Source organism: Triturus cristatus, chromosome 5_2, assembly GCF_964204655.1.
Source record: "Triturus cristatus chromosome 5_2, aTriCri1.1, whole genome shotgun sequence".
In the NCBI taxonomy this organism is placed as follows: Eukaryota; Metazoa; Chordata; class Amphibia; order Caudata; family Salamandridae; genus Triturus; species Triturus cristatus.
Genome location: NC_140588.1, coordinates 389,186,252 through 389,211,738, shown reverse-complemented (window position 1 = coordinate 389,211,738; position 25,487 = coordinate 389,186,252). Strand labels below are relative to the sequence as shown.

At 39.8% G+C, this 25,487-nt stretch overlaps 1 protein-coding gene across 1 annotated transcript in view; it reads left to right on the top strand.

Moving 5' to 3' along the window:
* Window positions 1–25,487, top strand: part of LOC146823048 (uncharacterized) — a 567,962-nt gene that overhangs the window by 305,770 nt on the left and 236,705 nt on the right. Inside the window, exon 10 of the mRNA XM_085606614.1 lies at window positions 21,364–21,417. Within this exon, the coding sequence (XP_085462740.1) occupies window positions 21,364–21,417 (54 nt within the window). The remainder of the gene's footprint in view (window positions 1–21,363; window positions 21,418–25,487) is intronic.

Below are 25,487 nucleotides of genomic sequence, written 5' to 3'. Positions count from 1 at the left end.
CCTCATTACAGATATTCTCAAATCTCCTTTTCCGACAAACAACACGTTTCTCCAACACAGGATACTGACCTAAATGAGGAGCATAGGTTCTTCTTAATCTATTGTACTCCTTAACACAATTTGCATCAGCACTAACTTTTGAGTCATCAAAGTCTATCATGAATAAACCAGATAATGTTTTCACTCGTGACAAAGCAACATATGCCATACCTTCTTTGAACACAGTAGATCCAATGTTTACAAATGCATTATCAACAGTTAATCCTTGACACTTGTGAATAGTTACAGCATATGCTAGAGAAAATGGAAACTGCTTCCTACGTACATATAAGTCTTTCACAAGCAAAAAACGGACTGAACAACGACTAATGTCTTTTACCTCTTCAATCTGATCAAATTTTATTTTTAAAAACTCAATTCCGTCTTTTTTCTGGTAGTTAACAAAACCCACAACTTTACCCATAGCTCCATTCACTAAACCTTTTTCAACATCCAAATTTCTCCTTAGAAATACTCGACAGTTCATGCAAAGATATAGATTTTCTAATCCAGCTGTTTTCGAAATGTTCTTCTCTAGAGAATCCAATTTATTTTTCAGTTCGCCTGTTAATGTAATAGTAATTCTTTCAGGTTGGATTTTGTCCACTGCTTCCATTTTCTTAATCTCTTCCTTTTCCAATTTCAAAAGTTCCTCATTGAATATCGAGCATTCACGTAGTGTTGGCATTAAGCAGATTACAGTATTTTTTTCTGCAATGTTCTTGTATATTTTCTCTGCAACTATTTCCTCATTTGGAAATAAATTATGTAGCAACCGACTCTGTATTGCTTTTCTGCCTACTTCTGTGAGTAGTCCAATTCTGATATGTTTCAGAATACTTCCATATTCTTCATCATTTGCTTGCCTCATATTGGTAGTGAGTTCTTTGTACTCAAAGAATGACCAAATATTCGCATTACCAATGCTTCCTAATGACTTCTTCGTGTCCTCATGTGTCGCAGTATTAAACACTGGTTGTCCTTTAACTGGAGTGAGCTGCAGTAGATCCCCAAAAACTATAACATGTTTTCCACTAAATAGCACGTCATAGTCTCTTTTTAGAATTTGCTGCATTCTTAAATGCACAAAGGCAAGCATTAAGTTTGATACCATGCTTACCTCATCAATAATGAGAACTTGCATCTTCTTCAACACTCTTGAAACTTCGAAACATGCTTCGCCAGTTAGATTGTGATATTCTATTTTGTTCTCATGCTCCACTGGTAACATTAGCAAGCGATGGAGAGTAATTCCTTTTATATTATATGCTGCTAACCCAGTTGGAGCAGTAACAACACAAGATAAAGTTGAATCAGTTTTTTGCTGTAGGTAGCTTCTGATGACTTTAATTAAGAAACTTTTCCCAGTTCCAGCTTGTCCACTCACATACAACCTAATTGGTTCAAATGCTGTGCATGTGCACTCTTTATTTTCATGTAGTAATCCGTGATCAATTTTTTTTCTGACTTCTTCATAAATTTGTCGTTGTTCTTCATTCAGTTGTTGTTCCAAATCTGGTAATTCTATTAAATCTTCCTTTGCTTGATTCATAGCCGTTTCCACTTCAGTCATGGCTATTGCAGCTTCATTTTCTACGATTGGTTGTCCTAGGGGATCTTGACTGAGTGTTTCAGAACTTTGGCTGTCTTGAGAACTGTCTCTAGCTACTTCAGCTGCAATTGTAGCTTCCTGTTCAATTTCTTTGTTTAACATTTGGACATAATTCCTGAAAATACTGCATTCAATGGTATCTTTACATGCATTAAATGAATCCTCATAGCTTTGAGATTCTCCAAGTAGTTCGTCCTCTGAACGCCATGGTTTAAACAACTGTAAAAGTGCCAAGTAGTAAAATTCCTTTTTGTCAGTAGTGTCACAACTCAGCTTCCTGTGATTAATCAAACTTCCTTTTGTTTGCTTCACTAAACATCCTTCCTCACCAATGACTTTATATTTTCCATTGTTGATGTCTTCTGTGGCTTTCCGTGAAAAAATGTAGTTCTGCAGCACTTCATAGAGACACATGTTCTCAAGATGATGACTTCTTTTTGGGTAATATGTGTCCAACATGTTTGTTTTCAAAATATCTGTACTTTCTGGGTCGTTCTCGGCCAAATATTCAATTTCTCCAACAGATTTCAGTACCCGATTTCGCATTCCTGCAAGGCCTAAACTGACCCAAATTATTCTTCTGGATTTCGAGTAAAGACTTGCAGATGATAACCTATCTGAACATTCGTAGGATCCAATTTCTCGATGCGTTAACATCTTCAAACTGAAACTGTACAGCTTCTTACTGACAGTCTTTTCGTGAGAAATCTCTTCCCACATTTCCTTCAATTCTGTTTTCTCATATTTAGTAATGTACGATGTGACATACCGAGCAACAGCAATAGAATTGTCTGCCACATACTGAATATCCATGTTAGCATTCCACATGGATAAAATGACTGGGTTGTAGTCATTTATATATTTTGACTCTTCTTTTCTTCTCAGGTTGTACGTATTTTTGGGAGATTTTCTTGTAATAGTATGTCGCACAGCTGACATAAAACTGTTGACTCTTCCTTTTGAAAGAACAGGTCTTGGAAATCCAAATCGACATTTTGTGTAGAATTTATCTTTGGTCTTGTACTTCCGTCGACAGTATTTTCCACAGCGATGACTTTGGAAACGTAAAACTTGCTCTTTTAACTTTTTCTCTTCTGTGCTTTTAGGTATAGCACATGTTGCATATTCTTCAATGAAAGATAACACTGCTTCATCAGCATCTGTTCCAAATTTTGGAGCATCCTTGATCCACAACAGCATATGAATGTGAGGAGCACCTCTTGCTTGGTACTCTTTTCTCCAAAAGAAATCCACAACTTCTCCAAGTGGTGGATTTTTTTTGTTGCAGATAAAGGACATCATAGCCTCAAATCTATGATTGAAATATCTGCAAACATTAACCGGATCCAATGAGCACAATTCTCCTGCTGTCTTGTATTCGATGTTTTTAATGTTTGAATTTGCCTCTCGTAGAAAATCCAGTAAATCATCCCAAGCGTATTCGGCACAGCTTAGGGTTAGGAACCATGTTGGAGTTCCTAAATTCCGTAACATACATTTCAATTCTCCATGGCGTCTGTACCAATAGTCATTCGTCCCACGCTGACAAGCCATCAGATTGATCAATTGTGATTCCAAATGATCATCTTGCTGCTGCACTTTGTTCATAAAATCCTTAGCAGACACATTATGTAGATGTGTTCCACTTTTTAAAATGTGATTTACTGCATAAGATAGTGCAGACAAGTCACTTTCAAATAACAGATGGAACAAATAAGGAATACTTTGACGAAATCTGGGATCTTCTGCATATAATCTTGTAGTCCGATACTCAGAAGCAGAAATCTGGACTGGACGTTCATCATATCGTCCACCTTCTCCTGTAGGAAACAGCTGGGGAAAACATCGAGCTTCCAAACTCTCCTCCCATACACTCACAGGAGTTCCTTGTGCTTTTTTCATTTGAAACAGATCAATGGTGTTTGCCATTACTTCTTTTGAATGAAGAGGATGTATGCTGAAATGTTCATAAATTTCTTCTTCTTTTGACTTGTCAACTTTTTCAATTTGCCCAGTTGGTGTGTCTGTGTCTCCTACTAAATCTTCTTCATCTTCATCCATATAAATGGCTTCATACCATTTATTATTCCTTTTCAAATATAAATTTGCTCTTTGTACTTTCCGTACATCTACCAGCTCCTGCCAAATTTTCTTATTCTTTGTAGGTACACCATTAACCAGAATAACTAATGGTTCAGTTTCCAAAGTATCTGTATCAATAGTTTCCATATTATTTTTTCAAATCCAACGGCAAATAGACAACTCTTCCTTTTAAACCTCTCTGTAAATCTGAAGGTGGTAATTTGCCTGTTTTTGGCTCCATACATACTATGGTCTGGAACGGATGAACACATTGAATGAGTATAGACTCATACGTATTTAAATCAGAAAGTTCTGCAGGAACTTCAACCAATTCTAAATTATTATGTACAGCTCTAGCTGGCATTTTATTTTCTTCCAACTTGTTGTAACAGTATTTACAAATACGATGATCTTCACCCAAATCAAAACAATTTTCAAGAAATATATATGTTGCAAAATCCTTCCACTTATAATTATCTTCTTCTTCACTTTTTTTGTAGAGACCAACATTCCTTGTTTGGATTTTGTAATGGCTTCTCCGGCAACAAATACAAGTAATATTTGGTCTTTCATTAGAGATGATAGCAAATTTTGTAATTTGATCTTCAAATTTCTTATTTACGGAGGGTTCTACATTCTCTTCCACATTTTCCTCAATAACTGTGTCATTCCCTGCACTTTCTTGTTCTGGCCCAAAGTAACAAAACTGAATCTCATCAGTAACCTTCTCAACATCTGATACAGATCCACGAAACAGAGACTTATTCAACTCATTTAACTTTAGTGCTGGACTTTTAGCAAAATACAATGTTCTCACAAATTTCCTAATTTCAGTATGATGAACTGCCAGCATCCTAAAATGGTGAAAAACACTTTGACAAACTTTCCTAGATAAACAAGCCAGAGAGTGACCATGCAAACCAGTATTCTCTCTCAATCTGCATGGATCTAGTCCCTGAAGCACCTTAATCTTCTGTTTAACACTCTTTTTACTATATTCTCTTAAAAACTCACGTAATTTATCAATAGATTCCTGTCGCAAAGTACAAATACTACTACAATTCCAAGTATACACTGGGGCTTTAGGACGTCTCCCCATAACCTCATCTGCAATCACTTCTTCCTCATTTCTTGGAACCATTTTCTCCTTTTCCATTATACAACCATCCTTAACTTCATATGCTCGACCACTGGTGTCAACTGCATGCAGCAAACTATTACTTTGAAGATAACTCTCTTCATTAAAAAATGGTTCAGTACTTGAACTATGCATCCATTCTCCTAAAAACACTTTACAAAAGTTATTTCTTTTTACTACTCTTTTCTTTTTGCTTTGTGACTTCATTACATTAACTATTTTTTCTAATGTATGCATCCTGTTCAAAATTAAAATGAATAGTTTTCTTTTTAAATCTAAAGCCTTTGCTACAATGGCTTCAATATCTTTTTTTCTCTTTAAAAGTTTTGCTCTTTTCTTATATTTTTTCACATCCTTTAGCAAATTGGACATCACTCTTCTCTGAAAGAACCAGAGAGACACGAAATACATCTCTGACAGCAATTCCACTATGCTCACAGACTCATGCTGTGATTTTACGCAGAAAATGAAATTTGCTTGCCAATTTCTAAGCACACTTACTACTGTTTTCTGTGTTGTTACGCAGAAAATGAAATTTGCTTGCCAATTTCTAAGCACACTTAGTACTGTTTTTTCCTGCAAGCGTTTATTACTCTAACAGTCGCATACATTTTCATTACAGTGTTCAGACACATAAAACAGCACATGTGCAAACAGCTTTTTCTGACCATGAACATGTGTGACCTTGGTGACTGACTACACTCCAGCAAAAGAAATCAGCCTTAGTGATGTTGAATGTATTAGCGTTACTCACTGCTTCCATGAAACACCAGTCACTTGTGAATACTCAGTATGATTCTACAGGATAAACTGCTGGGTGTGTGCTAACAGTCTGCTTATGCAGACTGTGTATTTTCAGTTGCAAGAGACATATGCATGGTTACTTCCCAAAAGAACCAGAGAGACACGAAATACATCTCTGACAGCAATTCCACTATACTCACAGACTCATGCTGTGATTTTACACGGAAAATGAAATTTGCTTGCCCATTTCAAAGCACACTTACTACTGTTTTCTGTGTTTTTAGGCAGAAAATGAAATTTGCTTGCCAATTTCTAAGCACACTTAGTACTGTTTTTTCCTGCAAGCGTTAATTACTCTAACAGTCGCATACATTTTCATTTACAGTTTTCAGACACAGAAAACAGCACATGTGCAAACAGCTTTTTCAGACCAAGAACATGTGTGACCTTGGTGACTGACTACACTCCAGCAAAAGAAATCAGCCTTAGTGATGTTGAATGTATTAGCGTTACTCACTGCTTCCATAAAACACCAGTCACTTGTGAATACTCAGCATGATTCTACAGGATAAACTGCTGGGTGTGTGCTAACAGTCTGCTCATGCAGACTGTGTATTTTCAGTTGCAAGAGACATACGCATGGTTACTTCCCAAAAGAACCAGAGAGACACGAAATACATCTCTGACAGCAATTCCTCTATGCTCACAGACTCATGCTGTGATTTTACGCGGAAAATGAAATTTGCTTGCCAATTTCAAAGCACACTTACTACTGTTTTCTCTGTTTTTAGGCAGAAAATGAAATTTGCTTGCCAATTTCTAAGCACACTTAGTACTGTTTTTTCCTGCAAGCGCTAATTACTCTTACAGTCGCATACATTTTCATTACAGTTTTCAGACACAGAAAACAGCACATGTCCAAACAGCTTTTTCAGACCATGAACATGTGTGACCTTGGTGACTGACTACACTCCAGCAAAAGAAATCAGCCTTAGTGATGTTGAATGTATTAGCGTTACTCACTGCTACCTGAAACACCAGTCACTTGTGAATACTCAGCATGATTCTACAGGATAAACTGCTGGGTGTGTGCTAACAGTCTGCTTATGCAGACTGTGTATTTTCAGTTGCAAGAGACATACGCATGGTTACTTCCCAAAAGAACCAGAGAGACACGAAATACATCTCTGACAGCAATTCCACTATACTCACAGACTCATGCTGTGATTTTACGCAGAAAATGAAATTTACTTGCCAATTTCTAAGCACACTTAATACTGTTTTTTCCTGCAAGCGTTAATTACTCTAACAGTCGCATACATTTTCATTACAGTTTTCAGACACAGAAAACAGCACATGTGCAAACAGCTTTTTCAGACCATGAACATGTGTGACCTTGGTGACTGACTACACTCCAGCAAAAGAAATCAGCCTTAGTGATGTTGAATGTATTAGCGTTACTCACTGCTTCCATGAAACACCATTCACTTGTGAATACTCAGCCTGATTCTACAGGATAAACTGCTGGGTGTGTGCTAACAGTCTGCTTATGCAGACTGTGTATTTTCAGTTGCAAGAGACATATGCATGGTTACTTCTCAAAAGAACCAGAGAAACACGAAATACATCTCTGACAGCAATTCCTCTGTGCTCATAGACTCATGCAAAATTCACCACATGCATCCCCTCTCAAACTCATAACTCACCTTTAAAATTAGTTAGTTGAGAAAGAAATGTGGCACTCAAACAGCAGACTATCACAGTCAGAATATCAGAGCTGTACACCTCTCTCCTCTGAGCAGAACCAATTAATGGCAATGTTTCCCTCTCTTTTTTCACACATATACATGTTAATTACAAATTTCTGTGCTTCCAACTTTTTTTCAAAAGAAATCATACATTTCTATTGGTTGAAAACTTCAACACTTTTCAAAATGTACCCTTCCCCCAACTTGTCTTCTGCCTCCTACCATAGCAACAGCTCATGGAACACTGCTGTGAGGAGAGAGGTCAGAAGTTCACCACACAATGTTTCAAATCGAAAGACCAAGAGTGCTTCACCTGTCAAATCCAAACTATTCTTCTGTGGGAACACAATTTTCTGAACCAATACAAAACATGCTTCTAAAAATGTACACATACAGCCTAGTTTTTAGTGTAGAATGGTGTGAAACAGCCAATGAGTTCTTTTTATTTTAAAAAAATATGTATGCCTCCATTTTCAAACTGTCTTTCATTTCATATTGCCATTCTACTGAAAGACACCTTCAGAGTGCATCCAGATCTCCTTCAAAGATGTTCACAGTGTGGATTGTAGGTCACAGCTATGTCTTCTGGAGTGAAAAATTTGCAGAAAAAAGAGGTATGGTGAGAGACCTTGCTTTGCCAAATGTAGACATTAAATGGATTGGTCAGAGAGGGTTAAAGTGGCACCAATTAATGCCTTTAGTGAAAACCTTTCTGCATCTCCCACAGCCTAACCTTATTATTGTGCACTGTGGTGGAAATGACCTAGGCACTTTAACTGGTGTAGGTCTGAAAATGCTTATTAAGGACACCTTTGTGCAATTGATGTCGCTTTTTCCTCATTCTGCCTTTGTATATTCTAACATATACCAAAGGCAAAAGTGGAACTGGTCCAACCAATTTTGTCCGCAAATTGACAAAGCAAGAAAGCACGTCAACAAATCTGTTTCTGCTTTCCTCAGAGACTATGGTATGGGTTCTATATACCACAACAACTTGCGTTTCAACATGCAAGACATTTATAGAGGAGACGGTGTACATTTCAATGATGAAGGGAACAGAGTCTTCCTCTTGAACTTTAGACTCTGCATCGGTACTTACTTGTAGGTACCAAAAAACACTCAATGAACACAACGGCTCTTTTTAGAGCCCCCTAATATCTAAACACTTAAAATTGTTTTTTTCTTCTTTTATTTTTTTTTTCTACCGTACGCGTACAGTAAGCTTACCGTACGCGCACCCCGTGGTTTTAAAAAAAAAAAAATTAAATGTATTTTTCATACTTTTATGGCCTTCTTGGACCCCCTGACAAACGCTAGGGGGTCTGCAACTCTCTTCGTTGCCCCCTTTCCACGTTCTCCTCCTTTTTTTTATCAGTGTGAGGCACACAAAATGGAGGCCGACACTTCCTCATTTCGGCCGATTCGAATGTTTACAGTCATGTAACCACCAATCAGAATTGAGCTTGCGTATGGCAGCGTGCGCGTACGGTAAGCTTACGGTACGCGCTCGGAGCGCGCCTATAGATATATATATTGATTCAAATGCTATTTTCTCAGCAAATACTGAACACATTTACACCAGACCTACAAAAGGCACATCCCTGACCTGAGGACTACCTCTTTGCCAAATTTCAAGTAATTCTGTTCAGCCATTCTGGCTGCAGCTTGGACTAAAGGTCCTATGGAAAAATGCATGGGGAAAACGCGTTTTGGGACCCCCCCTTTTTCTCAGCCCCCACTTGACGAATCCCCCCGAGACTTTCAGGGAAGGAGCGGAGCAGAGCGCCCCACCTATTTTGAAAATTTCGCGAGGATTCGTCAATCGGCGCCAAAGTTATTCAAAATAGAATGTTGCGGATTTCCTATGGAAACACGGTCCTAACTATAACTACCTACTGGCGACCGCCAGTAGGTAATATATACATATATAAATATATATTTTCACAACGTTTGCGAACAGCCACCGCACTCCAGACCAGCGGGTGCGTCGTCGAGCAGACCTCGCAAACCGGGTCCCAAATATAGATAAATACTCCTTTTCAGAACAGGAATGACGACGCCATGTCTTGACAATTGGTATCAGATTTTAATCATCGGCAATGTTGGACGCATTTCGCCTGAACCAGCAGGCTTGTTCACCAACAAAGTTTTGTCAAAAAAACACCATTTTTAAAGCAGTGCACATGATCAGTCACATGATGAACTACAAAAGAAATGCATTAAAAGAAAGACTCGTAGTTCATTAGCTAGCCATTGGCACAACAAGAACACCCAATGTAAAAATTGATCGCCATTGCCATCCAACTGGAATCGCAATTAATTCCGCGTCTAAACGCACTACAGTATTTCAGTTTTTGTTACGTGCAGTTTGCACAACACAGCTTGAGTACAGCCCAAGTGGGCACACACTAGGAGTCTTTTTCTAAAAAATGCATTGAAAGATAGACTAATAGATCATTTACAAACGAGTTGCAAAACAAGAACACACATTACGGTATTGCTCGCAATTGTACTCCAGCTGACATCACAATTAGTTCTACGTACCAACGCACAAAAAATGCTAAACAGCTAGTTATGTGCAATCTGCACATCAAGCCTTGTGTACAGCCCTAGTGGGCATACATTGTAAGTCTTACTAATAGTCTGGCATGCTTAAGCCCATGTGGGCATGCACTGTGCATAATTATACAATCTAAAAAGCGCATCTTGACTGATCTTATTTCATATAATAAAGTGCTAACCAGTGGGACATTAACAAAACATCTAATTACACACACTAATGTTAAAAATTAACATAAAAAGAGATTACAGAAAGATAACAGCAGAGGCATGATGCTAGTGGCTAAATTAAATATCTTTATAGATGTGTAAACAGGTCCTCTTCCATATTGAGGCCTGTCTGGGTTCTGCTATTTAGTTCTAGAATATAGCGGGATTCCAATTTTCTTAGATCTTTTTCCCTATTTTCCCCTCTGATATTGGGAGCAATAGCATCAATGACAAAGTAGGTAAGACCTCGAACATTGTTATCATGATCTTTTGCAAAATGCCGAGCTACAGGGTATACCTTATCCTCATTCTTAATTGCTCGGAGATGCTGCACAATTCGTTTGTGGACAGGTAGAATAGTACTGCCCACATAAGACAGATTACAGGGACAGGTAAGTACATACACGGCAAAAGTAGTTTTACAATCATATTGCCCTTTGATGTTTTTTTCAATTTTCGAGCACCCCGTTGTGTACTTAACTGTGTTCTTGCCATGATGACAAGCTTTGCACTTGGTGCATTTAATGAACCCATTTTTGCGTTGCAGCCAGGTAGCTTTGGAAGATATAGCAATAGATTTAGGTGCCATGTTACTCACCAGCATTTGTTTGAACGATCTCGCTCTGCGGAAGGTTATTAAAGGTCTTGCTGATACTATTTTTTACTTTTGCTTTATACTTGCCAAAGTCTGACGCAAAATGCTTTTTCAGTTTTAACATGCGTGTGTACTTAAACGTGTCAATCCTAGTAGACACATAGTCGAATTCTTGTGGTGGGCAGAAGGACAAACCTAATTGCAAGATCTTTTGTTCTTTTTCAGATAGGGGAATAGATGTTAAATTAATCACTGCTGCCTGATTTGTATTGTGTGACTCATTCATTACTTTCTCTTCCCATCTGAAATGGCGTTGCTTGGCCCCCTTCCGCCTCTGTTTCCTCTGCCTCTTCCCCTTCTTTGACCTCCATAGTTTGCTGATGTTCTTGGTCGGAGGTTAAACCTCCGCTCGTCTTGTAAAAAACCGAACTCTTCTATCACCGAGGGTATTTTTGTGCCCAAATTACTGCTTGCCCCCTCATCTGCTGATGTCTCAACCTCTGAGCTAGGAAGGCTGCTCAAGCCTGATTGTATTTCATTGCATTGGCCAGGCTCCGGGTTGAGCTTTTGTCTGCGGACACTTTCAAAATTTTTTTTTTGGGCGAACGTATATATCTGGCCTCTCTCGTAATCGCCTTTGTCACGCAGAAACTTTTCGGCTTTGCGTTCCCTGATAGTAGTTTCTAGTTTACGCAACCGTTCCATCATGTCTTTCTTGAATTTCAAAATTGATTCTTGATCTACTTCTTTGTTTAACATTTCTGTTATTTGGTCAATTTCCTCCACAATCTTGGTACGGTCTATATCAGCATATTTAATTAGTATCGCAAGCATACGACGCGAAGATTCTTGGTTGTTCTCTGCCCATTCGGCCAACATATTGGGGTTTGGGTCCTCATAAGTAGGAGCCACCAGGATTCTCAGCCCTCTCGGAATTCTTCTGACTTCCAAGTATCTTTGGAGGGATTTGGCTTCCCACCATTTCGATAATTCTCCACGTTTAAGTTTTTCCAAGCGTTTAAGTCTAGCCATTACATCCGAAACTTTGTCATCGTTAACCTGGCCGCCTGTGGGCTTGCCCTTCTTCCTGACTTGTTGATTATCGTCAAAGATTGATAATGCTGCTGTTTCTCTTTCTTGCATCTCTGCAGCCGACATGATTAAATCCAAGAATCACTTCGTCAAGAACCGTCAGCGTCCGCGTTGCTCACTGCATGCGGATATGTTGTGTTTACGCTGACTTCCCCGCTTCCTTTCACGTTTTCTTATAAAACAAGAGGGTTGCTCACCTAGGGTTACGGCGCTTCCGTGGGTCCTCCGACTCAACTAGACCGCCGTTCCAACCAGGCTGTACTCCTCGTGTCGATTTTCACCAAATTCTTCACGTGAAAGGGGGGCGGCGGCGGCAACCAATATTTTCACAACGTTTGCGAAGAGCCACCACACTCCAGACCAGCGGGTGCGTCGTCGAGCAGACCTCGCAAACCTGGTCCCAAATATAGATAAATACTCCTTTTCAGAACAGGAATGACGATGCCATGTCTTGACAATTGGTATCAGATTTTAATCATCGGCAATGTCGGACGCGTTTCGCCTGAACCACCAGGCTTGTTCACCAACAAAGTTTTGTCAAAAAAACACCATTTTTAAAGCAGTGCACATGATCAGTCACATGATGAACTACAAAAGAAATGCATTAAAAGAAAGACTCGTAGTTCATTAGCTAGCCATTGGCACAACAAGAACACCCAATGTAAAAATTGATCGCCATTGCCATCCAACTGGAATCGCAATTAATTCCGCGTCTAAACGCACTACAGTATTTCAGTTTTTGTTACGTGCAGTTTGCACAACACAGCTTGAGTACAGCCCAAGTGGGCACACACTAGGAGTCTTTTTCTAAAAAATGCATTGAAAGATAGACTAATAGATCATTTACAAACGAGTTGCAAAACAAGAACACACATTACGGTATTGCTCGCAATTGTACTCCAGCTGACATCACAATTAGTTCTACGTACCTACGCACAAAAAATGCTAAACAGCTAGTATGTGCAATCTGCACATCAAGCCTTGTGTACAGCCCTAGTGTGCATACATTGTAAGTCTTACTAATAGTCTGGCATGCTTAAGCCCATGTGGGCATGCACTGTGCATAATTATACAATCTAAAAAGCGCATCTTGACTGATCTTATTTCATATAATAAAGTGCTAACCAGTGGGACATTAACAAAACATCTAATTACACACACTAATGTTAAAAATTAACATAAAAAGAGATTACAGAAAGATAACAGCAGAGGCATGATGCTAGTGGCTAAATTAAAGATCTTTATAGATGTGTAAACAGGTCCTCTTCCATATTGAGGCCTGTCGGGGTTCTGCTATTTAGTTCTAGAATATAGCGGGATTCCAATTTTCTTAGATCTTTTTCCCTATTTCCCCCTCTGATATTGGGAGCAATAGCATCAATGACAAAGTAGGTAAGACCTCGAACATTGTTATCATGATATTTTGCAAAATGCCGAGCTACAGGGTATACCTTATCCTCATTCTTAATTGCTCGGAGATGCTGCAAAATTCGTTTGTGGACAGGTAGAATAGTACTGCCCACATAAGACAGATTAGAGGGACAGGTAAGTACATACACGGCAAAAGTAGTTTTACAATCATATTGCCCTTTGATGTTTTTTTCAATTTTCGAGCACCCCGTTGTGTACTTAACTGTGTTCTTGCCATGATGACAAGCTTTGCACTTGGTGCATTTAATGAACCCATTTTTGCGTTGCAGCCAGGTAGCTTTGGAAGATATAGCAATAGATTTAGGTGCCATGTTACTCAGCAGCATTTGTTTGAACGATCTCGCTCTGCGGAAGGTTATTAAAGGTCTTGCTGATACTATTTTATTCAAAACAGGGTCGTTACGGATTAAATGCCAATGCCTTGACAATATGTTCCTAACTTTGCCATGTTGTTTATTGTAAGTTGTTATCATTCTACAATCGTTTGGAGCATTTTCCTTGTACTTCCCTTTCTTTGTAGACCTTGTGGTTTTGAAAAGGATATCTTCCCTAGTTATATTCTTTACTTTGTGAATAGCCGCATTGATACAATCATCCCCATAGCCTCGAGATTTGAAGCGGGAATGCAACTTTATTAATTCAGTCTCCCTGACTGCATGCTCACTACAGTTATGCTTGGTTCTCAAGCATTCCCCATAGGGGATGCTACTAATCAGACTCTGCGGATGGAAGCTAGTTGCATGAAGCAACGTATTGCCTGCCGTTGGTTTTCGATAGATTATAGATTGTATGTGGCATCTTTTACGTATACTGTGAGGTCAAGGGCTGTACACAAGGCTTGATGTGCAGATTGCACATAACTAGCTGTTTAGCATTTTTTGTGCGTAGGTACGTAGAACTAATTGTGATGTCAGCTGGAGTACAATTGCGAGCAATACCGTAATGTGTGTTCTTGTTTTGTAACTCGTTTGTAAATGATCTATTAGTCTATCTTTCAATGCATTTTTTAGAAAAAGACTCCTAGTGTGTGCCCACTTGGGCTGTACTCAAGCTGTGTTGTGCAAACTGCACGTAACAAAAACTGAAATACTGTAGTGCGTTTAGACGCGGAATTAATTGCGATTCCAGTTGGATGGCAATGGCGATCAATTTTTACATTGGATGTTCTTGTTGTGCCAATGGCTAGCTAATGAACTACGAGTCTTTCTTTTAATGCATTTCTTTTGTAGTTCATCATGTGACTGATCATGTGCACTGCTTTAAAAATGGTGTTTTTTTTTACAAAACTTTGTTGGTGAACAAGCCTGCTGGTTCAGGCGAAACGCGTCCGACATTGCCGATGATTAAAATCTGATACCAATTGTCAAGACATGGCGTCGTCATTCCTGTTCTGAAAAGGAGTATTTATCTATATAAATATATATATATATATATAAAAAAAATATATATATATATATATAGAGAGAGAGAGAGATACGTATACTACACCCAGTCACCCAGTATCTCCTTCTTACGTAGCCCACATAGGAATAATTTGCTCAGCACTGAAATGGCCCTGCTCTTCTTCTAGTTAGTATTAGTCATTCACTTTTCAATTTTAAAACAGTCATTGAAGGCAGCTTCAACCAAATGTAGTTTTTCCATCCACCAATATGTAAATGATTCATTTCTCCATTACCATTAATGTTAAATTTAGCTAACACCTTATTGGGCATAGAGCTCAGGCGGTCCACCAAGGTAGCATCTCATCTTTCCAGTCTTAGAACTTGAAACTGAAAGACTGAAGTCTTACAAATATGGATTGAAGTCTACAATAAAGCCTACTTCAGTGTCAAAGATGAAATAACTCAGGGACTGATTATGATGGTGGTCGGACTTATGTCCAACCACCATCATCTTGGAGACGGGACCACCAAACTTGCTGTCAGCGGTCCCGCCACTGATATTACAATGCAACTGCCTTCAAGTTGGTCGCAAAGTGTATCTATTGTATTGCGGCATGTGCTGCGGGCTGTAGCACATGCCGCAGTACAAAAAATCAACTTTCAGCATTTCCCTGCACTATGTGGCAGGCCTGCTACAGGCCCCCATTATCCCTTTCTGCCAGCCTTTTCATGGCGGGTAAAATGGCATGAAGTGGCCGAATGGGCGGGGGGACATCATAATCCTTATGGTGGTGCCTGGCAGGCACTGCCACCATTGAAGGGATTGGATTTCCATCTGAGGGTCCGACAGGCTCCTTGAACACGTTGGATCCGTGGCAGTTGGTCTCTGCAACCGCCACCCATCTTCCCCCATCCTAATGTGGTGGCGGAAAACATTATTACGATGGCGGTAGGACCGCCACCGACAGGCTCTCAGTGGCAGTACCAACGTCATCGTAATCAGGCCCTAAGTCTCCCAATGGACAGATCTTTCTACATGGAAAGCCTTTACCCCAGGGTATTCAAAAAGTATCCTAGATCTAGTATTATACTTTCTAGACAGATTGTGGTTTTTACCTGAGTACTAATACCAATATTTACGGCTCCAAATTACTTCTCTACTTACCTCCTAGTGACTGAAATAATGGAAAAAGATGTATTAAAAAATATATTCTGAATGCCTATACCTTCCTTCGAAAGATGAAATCGACATTGCCATGAATAATCTTAAACAGTTATTTAATGATGTTATGTGGAGATCAAGTCCTATAGTCGTTCTAGCTGCCCCATCTGCACAATGCTTTTATTTTTTTGTCTTCTTGTCTAATAAAGTTTGAAATATAAAATTGGATATGTCACACACTGTTGGTTCATCACTTCACCAGACCGGCTCTCCTAAATAATTCCCCATCCAGATGGCTTGCCTTTGATACTGTTACTGCCACCGATCTCATCCATACCATTTCAGGCCTAAACTCATCCAGTTATCAGTGGACCCTCCTCCAAACACTCTCACCAAGACAGTCAGGCACCACATCTTCCCTTGTAAGAGTAACTTTGGAAATGCTGCCTTCTCTATGTTCTCAAAGTGAATTCACTGATTGTTTGAATTGGGAAATGTGGAACACTTTGGAATAATCAAGTTAAAAGTATCCTAAAAGAAACTAACATTAATTCTTGTGGGTCTCCCATGTGCTGCTCGCGTCAGAGAGCAGTGGTGCATTACAATTAAAAATCTGTATTACAGACGACAATCTTCTTTATGAATACCAGTGGACTTACAAGGCTGGCTGTTCGCAATGCTCTCTGATCCCTACACATTGATGACTCTGTTGATCCTTCTCAGCTTGTCTGCAGCTTTCGTTACTGTAGAACATAAAATCCTTGAAACCCTCAACATTTCCATGGACATTGCAGAGGAAGTCCTAAGATGTTTCTCTTACTTGAAAGAACACTCTATTCAAGATCAAGGATTCTTTCTCTTGCCTTGTCCCCTAAGCTTTGTTGTGGCTCATGTTTACAATATCTCCCCAACATTATTAAAATGTGTTTGTGAATATTAGTTTTTGTGAAATATTACATTATAGCAGTTTATATCACCACTAGTATGCTGGCAAAACACCAAAATGTGAAGGAGTCATTGGAAACATATGAGCTACGAATACTGCAAATAATAGATAAGAAGCCAATCTATATGTTGTAGCACCATATTAAATTAAAACCCTAAAATATTGAATTTCTGATATTTTCCTTAGCGTCTTCTAATCACCTGACTCAGTTACAGATAACTATAGTCACTGTACTTTCACTATTGTGGAAAATGTCACTTTTATACTTATGATAACAGCACTGTGGCCTGCATGTCAAAAACACAGTGACAATGCACATTATCAGTTCATGGGGATAAGTGAAAATCAAGATGCTTCACCTCTGGGCCTGCCTTCTAAGATCAGCCCTAGGCTCAAATCCTGTACAGACCGGACCTTGGGGATGCCCTGCTCACAGATATTCCCAAAGAGTGGGTATGCCCTTAACAGAGCTATCCTTGCAGCTTCATATCTCATCACTTGCACTTGAAGATTTGCCCATATCACCCTTGTCCAGATCTTCCTAAAACTGCCAATGCCAATGCTTAAAAGGGCTACACCTACATATGCTGAAATAGAAAAACTAAATATATGTTTACACACAAATCTAGAAAAGAGGAAGCACAGACTTGATGCCATCCTTGGTTGCCACAATAATACTAAACACATTGTTGCTTACCATTTTTAAAAGTTGTCTTATTTAGAATAGCCCTGAAGGCAGCATGGTGCTGCACTACATCAATACCAAAAAATGAAAAATGAAAGTACATAGGAAAAAATGAAAACTAGCAGTAGCATTGGATGCATCTTTACAGTTTGCAATATGTAAAGATCCACGTATCGGTCAAATTTTCACAATTTCATCAAGCACTAGATTATATATTATCATTAAAAAACTATAAAATATGTGCGTCAGTCATCAGGAATAATGTATAGCTCCAACACTTTTTATATGCACTTTATACTGTACCTTTTTGGAAGAAAAAATTATATGATCATTATTATTCTTTGCCATGAATTAATACTGCTTAAAGACATTGGTGGCTCCAGCCTCTTACGTTGGAGAAACGTGGCTTCTAAATAAATCAGTTTGAAATATTATCACATAAAGGCTGAAACTTTCTGCACATAATCTTTGTCACAGAAACTTAACAGAGGCTCCAGTGGCAATCTTCTTGAATGTGAGTCTTAAAAAACTGTGATGACAGCAGGTTAGTTTACAGACATGTTCCCAGTAGAAGTAGAAATTGAAGAATGTCACTTGCCCCCATCTGACCTGGGCCCCATTAGAGGGGCACAAGGCCAAGGGGGTTACTGGACCCCAACCGAGATTGTTGAGGTCATTTGCCACTGGTGTGCTGGGGTCCAGTCTACCAACTGGGCCAAATGCAACCCTTTTTGCACTTGACTCTCAAGTAGTGACGACTAACAGTCACTGACACAGGTGGGTAGGAAATTTGGTGGAATGAGCTCAGACCTCATCAGTCAACCAACAGAAACAATAACTTCAATATCTAGCCAGTAGCCTGTCTTTACAGGAAATAAAGTACCTTTAAAGTTCAAAGCAATGCTGAATACTACACAATTCACTCCAGCACACAGGGTAGTGATATGAGTAATGAATCCCTTGTGGCACTACACCCTTTATCTCCCTCAATGCTCCCTCCACCTGGGTGACCCCAGGTAAAACAGTCTCCCTGCAAATTTTGGTAAAGCCTTCATCATAATGTGTCATGTGTTACACGTGACATCCAAAATGGATCCCACTGACTTCAGTACCCAGTCACACACAGAGTCCTATTACTGTACATGTGCACGCTACATACACTCAAAATGCACACAGAATGTCAGTGCAAAGTTATGGGTATTCACATAACAATAGAATTTTACACAAGAGACCCAAAAAGTCCCTCCCTCAGTGAGTCACATGAAAAAGTAAAAACATACATTTTGCATTTATTTGCACTTCCATATGTAGCAGTAAATCTACAAATGTGGATATCATGTCCCCTTGAGATTCGAGAAGTTTTTACTCTTTCTGCACAGGCAAATGTAAGCAAGAAGTGTTAATCTCCCCCTCAGTGTTGCACATCTAAAACTGAAGATTTACAGACAGGGCTTAATAATTTGAGGATATATAGTCCGATAGACAGGACAATCGGGCCCTTAATGTTCTCTTTTTCTTGTAGTTTATTGATTTCTGCACTTGAGATTGATGTGCATGAATGATCATCAGATATCCACTCTTACAGATAAGCAAACCTGTAGAGTTTTTTAAGACTTGATTTTATGAGGGAATGGTCCCTCCTTCACACCAATGGTTCCAAGCATGGCACAGAGTTTGGCTATTTTCCTTACACACACACACACACACACACACACTCCAAATAGATCCAACCCACATCATGCAGAGCCACGCCACCCAAGTATCACTGTCAAGTTACATCCTGGATAGACATGTCCAACATATTTGATGTAGCTTTGTGGTGTAAAGTAGCCGAATGTAAATTCACCGTGCAATACATAACACCTAAATAATGACATATCTTCATGCAATAAAGTTGGTTGATATAAATGGAACGAGAAGAAACATTATGGGTACTTTTAAATCTTAAAAGCATTTGAATTAGGGTAAGAGAGACTATATGAGATGTTACCATCTGTAATGAAGGTGGAGCAAGTAATACCTCTACATTGATATAATCTATTCCCCCGGGAAAAATATTTTTAGACTCAAAATGGCTCATTTTAGGTAAGTGTTTCATTATAAGTTAGTGTTTTTGCGGCGTGTGCTGCTTCCTGTAAGTAAGACTACAATTTTCTGCTTTGTTTTAAATCAATTGCCTTTTGCAAAAGAAATAAATCAAATGGACTATGTTTGAGAAATAAGTATTATGTAGAGTTTAATTAGAATTTCCAATATTATGTTTTTGTAATCGTGGGCTGCCTACATTCCAAATGATTATCTTAAAAAATATTGGCAGCTTTTGTATATAGACACATTCCATGAGCTTCAGATATCTTTCATGCTTTGTAAGATTAACTACTCTCTTTCTTCTCAATGCTGTTTGGTAACATTTCATTGGTCAATGCACCAAAATGGAGCAGGCAAAAGGTTACAAAATAAAAAGAGAAAATGAGCTTTGAGAACAATTTGATGTTAATGCTGCATCGACCATCTAGTTGTATATGGGATAAAGTACCCTCTACCCTACATTATAAGGATGCGCCTAGTTGCCAAAGATTTCCATGATCTTTTAGAGGAACAAGTCCAAAGGTTGAGTTTCTTTATAGGGTCATGGAAATCAGAAATTTATTTTATCCTTATAGAATACATGGTGACATCATCACCATTCCCACAAACCTCCTAAATCATTGGTGTCTTGCTCTTTCATGTGGAAGTAATAGTATGGGTTCATACAAAATACAGACAAACAAAATACTAGAATAAATGTAATGTAAGTCTGATTAAAATGCTGTGGCTCAGATTGTGTAGAAACAAGCAGTGAGATTTATATTTTGTTTATTGACCTTTTCCATGGAAAGAAATAAACATGTTGCTAACAATTTATTTTTTTTCTGATCACTGGCTGTGACAGAAGAACAAAAGCTAATTATCAATTGTGTTGTTTATACTACAGCTGTAATTATGGTCAGTGACCAGGCTTTCACTTTGGCTTCTGGCTTTGTCTTCAGACAGTATGATGTCTCAAAACAACTGTAATACTTTATTGCAATTGAGTAGCTGTTTAATGTTCTTATTACAGTTGACAAGAGACGTCACAACTCAACTGTAATAAGGAAAATAGAGGCTCCAATGCAATATAAAGTGTACTCTGTGAGGCACTAGTCTTGAATTGTTGTGTGCTGCATCTGTCACCCGTCATGGCATCTTGACTCATGGGTATAGTGTGGAGTCACCAAAGGCATGATGTAGGGCTGATTATGGTGCACACACTGGGAACAATGGTTGTGGCGGCCGCCACCTATCTAAAGTGGAAGGGCGGCCGGGGGGAGGGCGGTAATAGGTTGGGGAATAAAATAAAAATTAAAAAAAATGTACCTGCTGCTCCACTCCTGCTGACGCTGCCGGCCACCTCATTGCTCTTGTCTGGCCTGGAAGTGGATGGCCCTCAAAGCACAGGCTCCCCACCCAATCTAGACGCCGCTCTCTAGTATGAGAGCAGCACCAGGATTTGTGTGAGCGGCCTCATATGCTGCTCAGACAGTGGCTAGGGGCCTGTGGCTTTTCTCCAACCCGGCTGTGCAACACAGCGGGGTTATAGAAACCTAAGTGCGCATGTCTGCTTGGCCGGCCTGAGACTGACAGCCAAACTGACATGCGCACCCATAACTGCACACTACTCCCTGCAATGCCCGGCTCCTCCCCATACTCGTTGCCCGGCTCAGACAGCGATGAATAGCATTGTGTTATTATCATTTATTTTAGCATCTTCTGGCTCTGGGCTGTGGGGCGACGCTCCTCCCCCATTACGGAGGAGAATGGGTAAATGATTCAGTCTTGTCTGCAAGCGCTAAAGTAAGTAACTGACTATTAAACGCACGCTTTGAGATAATAACCCTATTTTCTTTTATGGACAGGGCCTCAAAGGACGTCAAGGAGATCCAGGACCCTCAGGACCTGATGGTAAGCCTGTGAGTACGTTTTTAATATCCATATCTTTTGGCAAAAGTAATACAACATTACACAGCTTCAATGAAAGACATTTCACCCTGTTTTGAAGGCAGATCAAACATTTAGGCAGGCGTGCGTGCCTCCTTAGTGCAGCACCACTTACATCAGCTGCAGAGTAGTAACGATCTGTGCCTCCCACACACAAAGTACAATGCAAGGTTTAAGAACAAGGGCGATTGTCAACAGTTAATTGTTCGTGTTAATGTCGTGCACAGTCTGATTCACCAGCGCCGGATAATACTGCAGATCTTGTCTGGGGCATAAATGCAGCTTCCTGTGCAATGATCACACACGCCTATGGCCCCCCCTCGGAAGAGAACATGAACAGGAATGCCGAAATGAAGGGGGCTGTGCACGAAAACAAATAGCTCACCTCCGAGGCAAAAAATACCTTGAGGTGGCCAGGCCAGAAAGTACACGTAAGAATTAAACGTTCATGTGCAAGTGTTACGTTCCCAGTGGGCACAATATTATGTAGAACGTTCAGCATCAGTCAAGAATTCGATAGAAGTTGCAAACATATGTGTTTTATCATATAAATAAAAAAAAATGCTCTGACGAGATGCAGTTACCTGCTTTGGTACTGTTCTTAACGGCCGCCATTAACTTTTTCAAAACATTTTTGTTCGTTGACGTGCCCATGACGGGGAACGTTAGTATTTCATTGAATGGTTCTCTTCCCCTTCGGGAAGTGCGGTGATCGTAAGATATGAGGGCTCGGTTTTATTCAGTGCTTGAAATAGAAAAACAGAAGCGCAGGTACTCTGAACTAGAGGACCTGCTTGTTTCTGAGAAGTGTCCGCACTCTCCAATTAAAAGTAGTAGGTTGTTCTTGAGAAGTGCAGGTACTCTCCTCCCCCTCAAGAAATAAAAGTGCCGGTACTCAGTACTGAACATTACCGGCCTATTAAAAGCATTGGTTTTTGTAGAAACGATTAAAAAGGTATGAAATTCCACAGGTAGCCTTGAAGTATATATTTAAGCAGGTTTATTAGTCGGTCACCAGATGGTACAAGGTAGTTCAATAGATGATAAGATTAGTCAAGATGATGGCCCCACCAGGAGCAGCATGGTTGCTGCTCAGCCCACTCTCTCCAACTGTCACTCTCTCCACACAAGCTGGCACACAAACATTCCACTCTCTCTCTCATCAGGCATTCCAACATTCCACGCAGTCATCACATTCATTCTGGCTGAGCAGCTAAGAAGAGAATACACATGAGGAAATTAAGGTACAACACATCCCTTTCCCTTGGCAACAATAAACAACAATAATTGCGACATCGCAGCAAAAGTAAGAATGAGCATGCATGTAACATCGCCCACAATAAATATGAAGAGTAAACATGAAAATACAGTGCGAGAGAAGTAAGGGATGAGTAAATAGTAAAAAGCAACAGGAATGAAAGAAGAGTGGTAGTTAGCAAGGATTCAAGTTCAAAAGATACAAATAGCACTTCCCCTTCCCTTGGGAAAAACAATAGAACAGGTTGGAACCTTGCATGTAAAACATTCAAGTGTGATTAAAGTAAGGAGAAAAATAGAATATAAGGAGATAATAACAAAGATTAGAGAAGGCAGAACAAATAAAGTAATTAAAAAGGTGCAAAGCGGCAGCGTAACTGACAGCTGGGGAAAAAGGAAACCAAAAGGTCTGACACCCCAACTACATTTCTACACACAGTACAATGGAGGAAATAGTGCAGGACTAGGAGAGTGAAGAACCCCGGGAGATGTTTTGTACATCTAATATACTAATACATTAAATAAGAACCCCAAGAGATGTAAATACCTATGCACTCATCCTCTTTTGCACGCCTCAAGTACTAATATACTAAAGCACCTCTGAGTATAACTAACTAAAGAGTGGGTACATGCCCATTGCGTATTACAAATAAAGATGGGTACACCGCCCATTGCGCATTTTAAATAAAGATGGGTACACTGCCCATTGCGCGTTTTAACTAAATTAAAGATGGGTACACTGCCCATTGCGTGTTTTAACTACACTACAGAGGAGTACACTGCCCGTTACATATTACTAAATAAAATGTGGATACACTGCCCACTGCGCATTTTAACTAAAGATGGGTACACAGCCCACTGCGCAAGTAACCACTGATGGATAACAATCTAAAGGGTAATGCAATCGTAACACTGCTGCTAGGCACCAAAGACTGTGTAGGGTGAAATCAGTGTGAAGGGTGTGCGCACTACCCCCACTGAAGAATGAAACTAGTGTAAGGAGACCAGCTCCTAAACAACAAATACCCTACAAAAAAAAATGCCAGATACCCTGAAAGTATCTAAGTCAGGAAATAAGGCGAAGCGTAACTCTCGATGAAGTGTCAACAGAAATCTCACTACAGTGAAATATCACTAACCTTGTAATATAACTAATAAAGCATGCACTAGATACAACGAAAGCATGAACACATAGAAAGTAACTACAGTGCAAAACACTTGTCTAAAAAACAGTGTCCTCTGTAACACAAACTAAAACAAATAAATTTGTCACCGTAGTTCCACTTTTAAGGGTACTTCTCTGCAATCGTACCAAATCATTCTGACTGGAAACATTCGGCATTTATATTACATTGTGTGTGCTTCAATGGTTGGCTCTTTACTTTCTTATTGAAAAAAATTATAATTGGATCAGTTCAGAAGGTTTTTTCACCAGTGCGACTGTTCATTAATCCGCACTACTCGATTTACGCCGAACATCTGAGCTTACAGGCATTTGAAGAATTAACAGGATACGATGTCCTGGTGTTTTTTTCGGAAAAAAACTTTATTGTCCTCCAAAAAGAAAAACAAACGTGGTTGGCAGAAGGAGCATCGCTGAATGAACAGCAGAAGACACCGTGGCCAGGGTGCATGGCTCTGGTGGAAGCGCAATATGGCGGCACGCTTCATGACTCAGTGCCGGATGGCTCACAGTACGTCCGCGCACCCAAGCGTCAAGGAGCAGCTCCGACAGGCCTGGAAGCAGAGACGCTTCACGAGGGAATGCAGGTGAGCTCGAGCGCGCTGAGGAATCCACGCGCAATATTTTCAAATAGCAAACAGCAACGCACATTGCTAACGGCTCACACCCTCACAAGGCTCAAAGTTTAAAAAACAACACAGACAAAAACTCACCCAAGACTTAGGTATAGTGCCATACTTGCCCATGACTCAAGACACGCAACACTTGTTCAGTAGCTGCCAATCTGGTGGAAAGCAAATGCTGACATGTCAGTTGAAATATTCAAGCAGCCATAGTAGACAAAGCCCATTGTCAGTCAGGGAGCGCGCGTCTCCAAACGCCATAGACAAGTTATCCAATGCCACACTAATGTCCAAGGTGATCGCCACAGCTCCGCTAGAACAAAGATGAACGGTGTCTTCCGACATCAGGTGAATTACAAAAAGTTTACGAGTGGATGGTGGTCTCTACACACCCATAGATAATACAATACGCCGTAACCATTTCAAAAGATTGCAGATAAGGGCATCTCCAAATGTTTGAACACACTGCTAAATTCCGCTGAAGACAGTAGTTTAAAGATCGTGAAACTTTCTTTTTCTTTTCAAATTCACGTTTCGGTAGGCAGGATTTTGAAAGTAAGCCGGCCTTAAGCACATGTAGATTAACGCTGTATTTATTTACCTTTGAAGTAAGAAGTATGAAGTATAAGGAATGTGAAGCACCCTGGGTAGGCTGTCCAGATGGTGAAGGACACTGGTGGGACCTGTGAGGGCGTTCTTTTTCTTGCTCTTTAAAGTTGTTTTGCTTTGAGTAGTTTCTAGTACAAATAAAGTTCTGCATAAATGTAAATGTCTTCACCTTCAGTAGTCTTGTCACGCAGGGTTTCTTCCAGATCGTCGCCAATGTAGAAACGATTAAAAAGGTATGAAATTCCACAGGTAGCCTTGAAGTATATATTTAAGCAGGTTTATTAGTCGGTCACCTGATGGTACAAGGTAGTTCAATAGATGATAAGATTAGTCAAGATGATGGCCCCACCAGGAGCAGCATGGTTGTTGC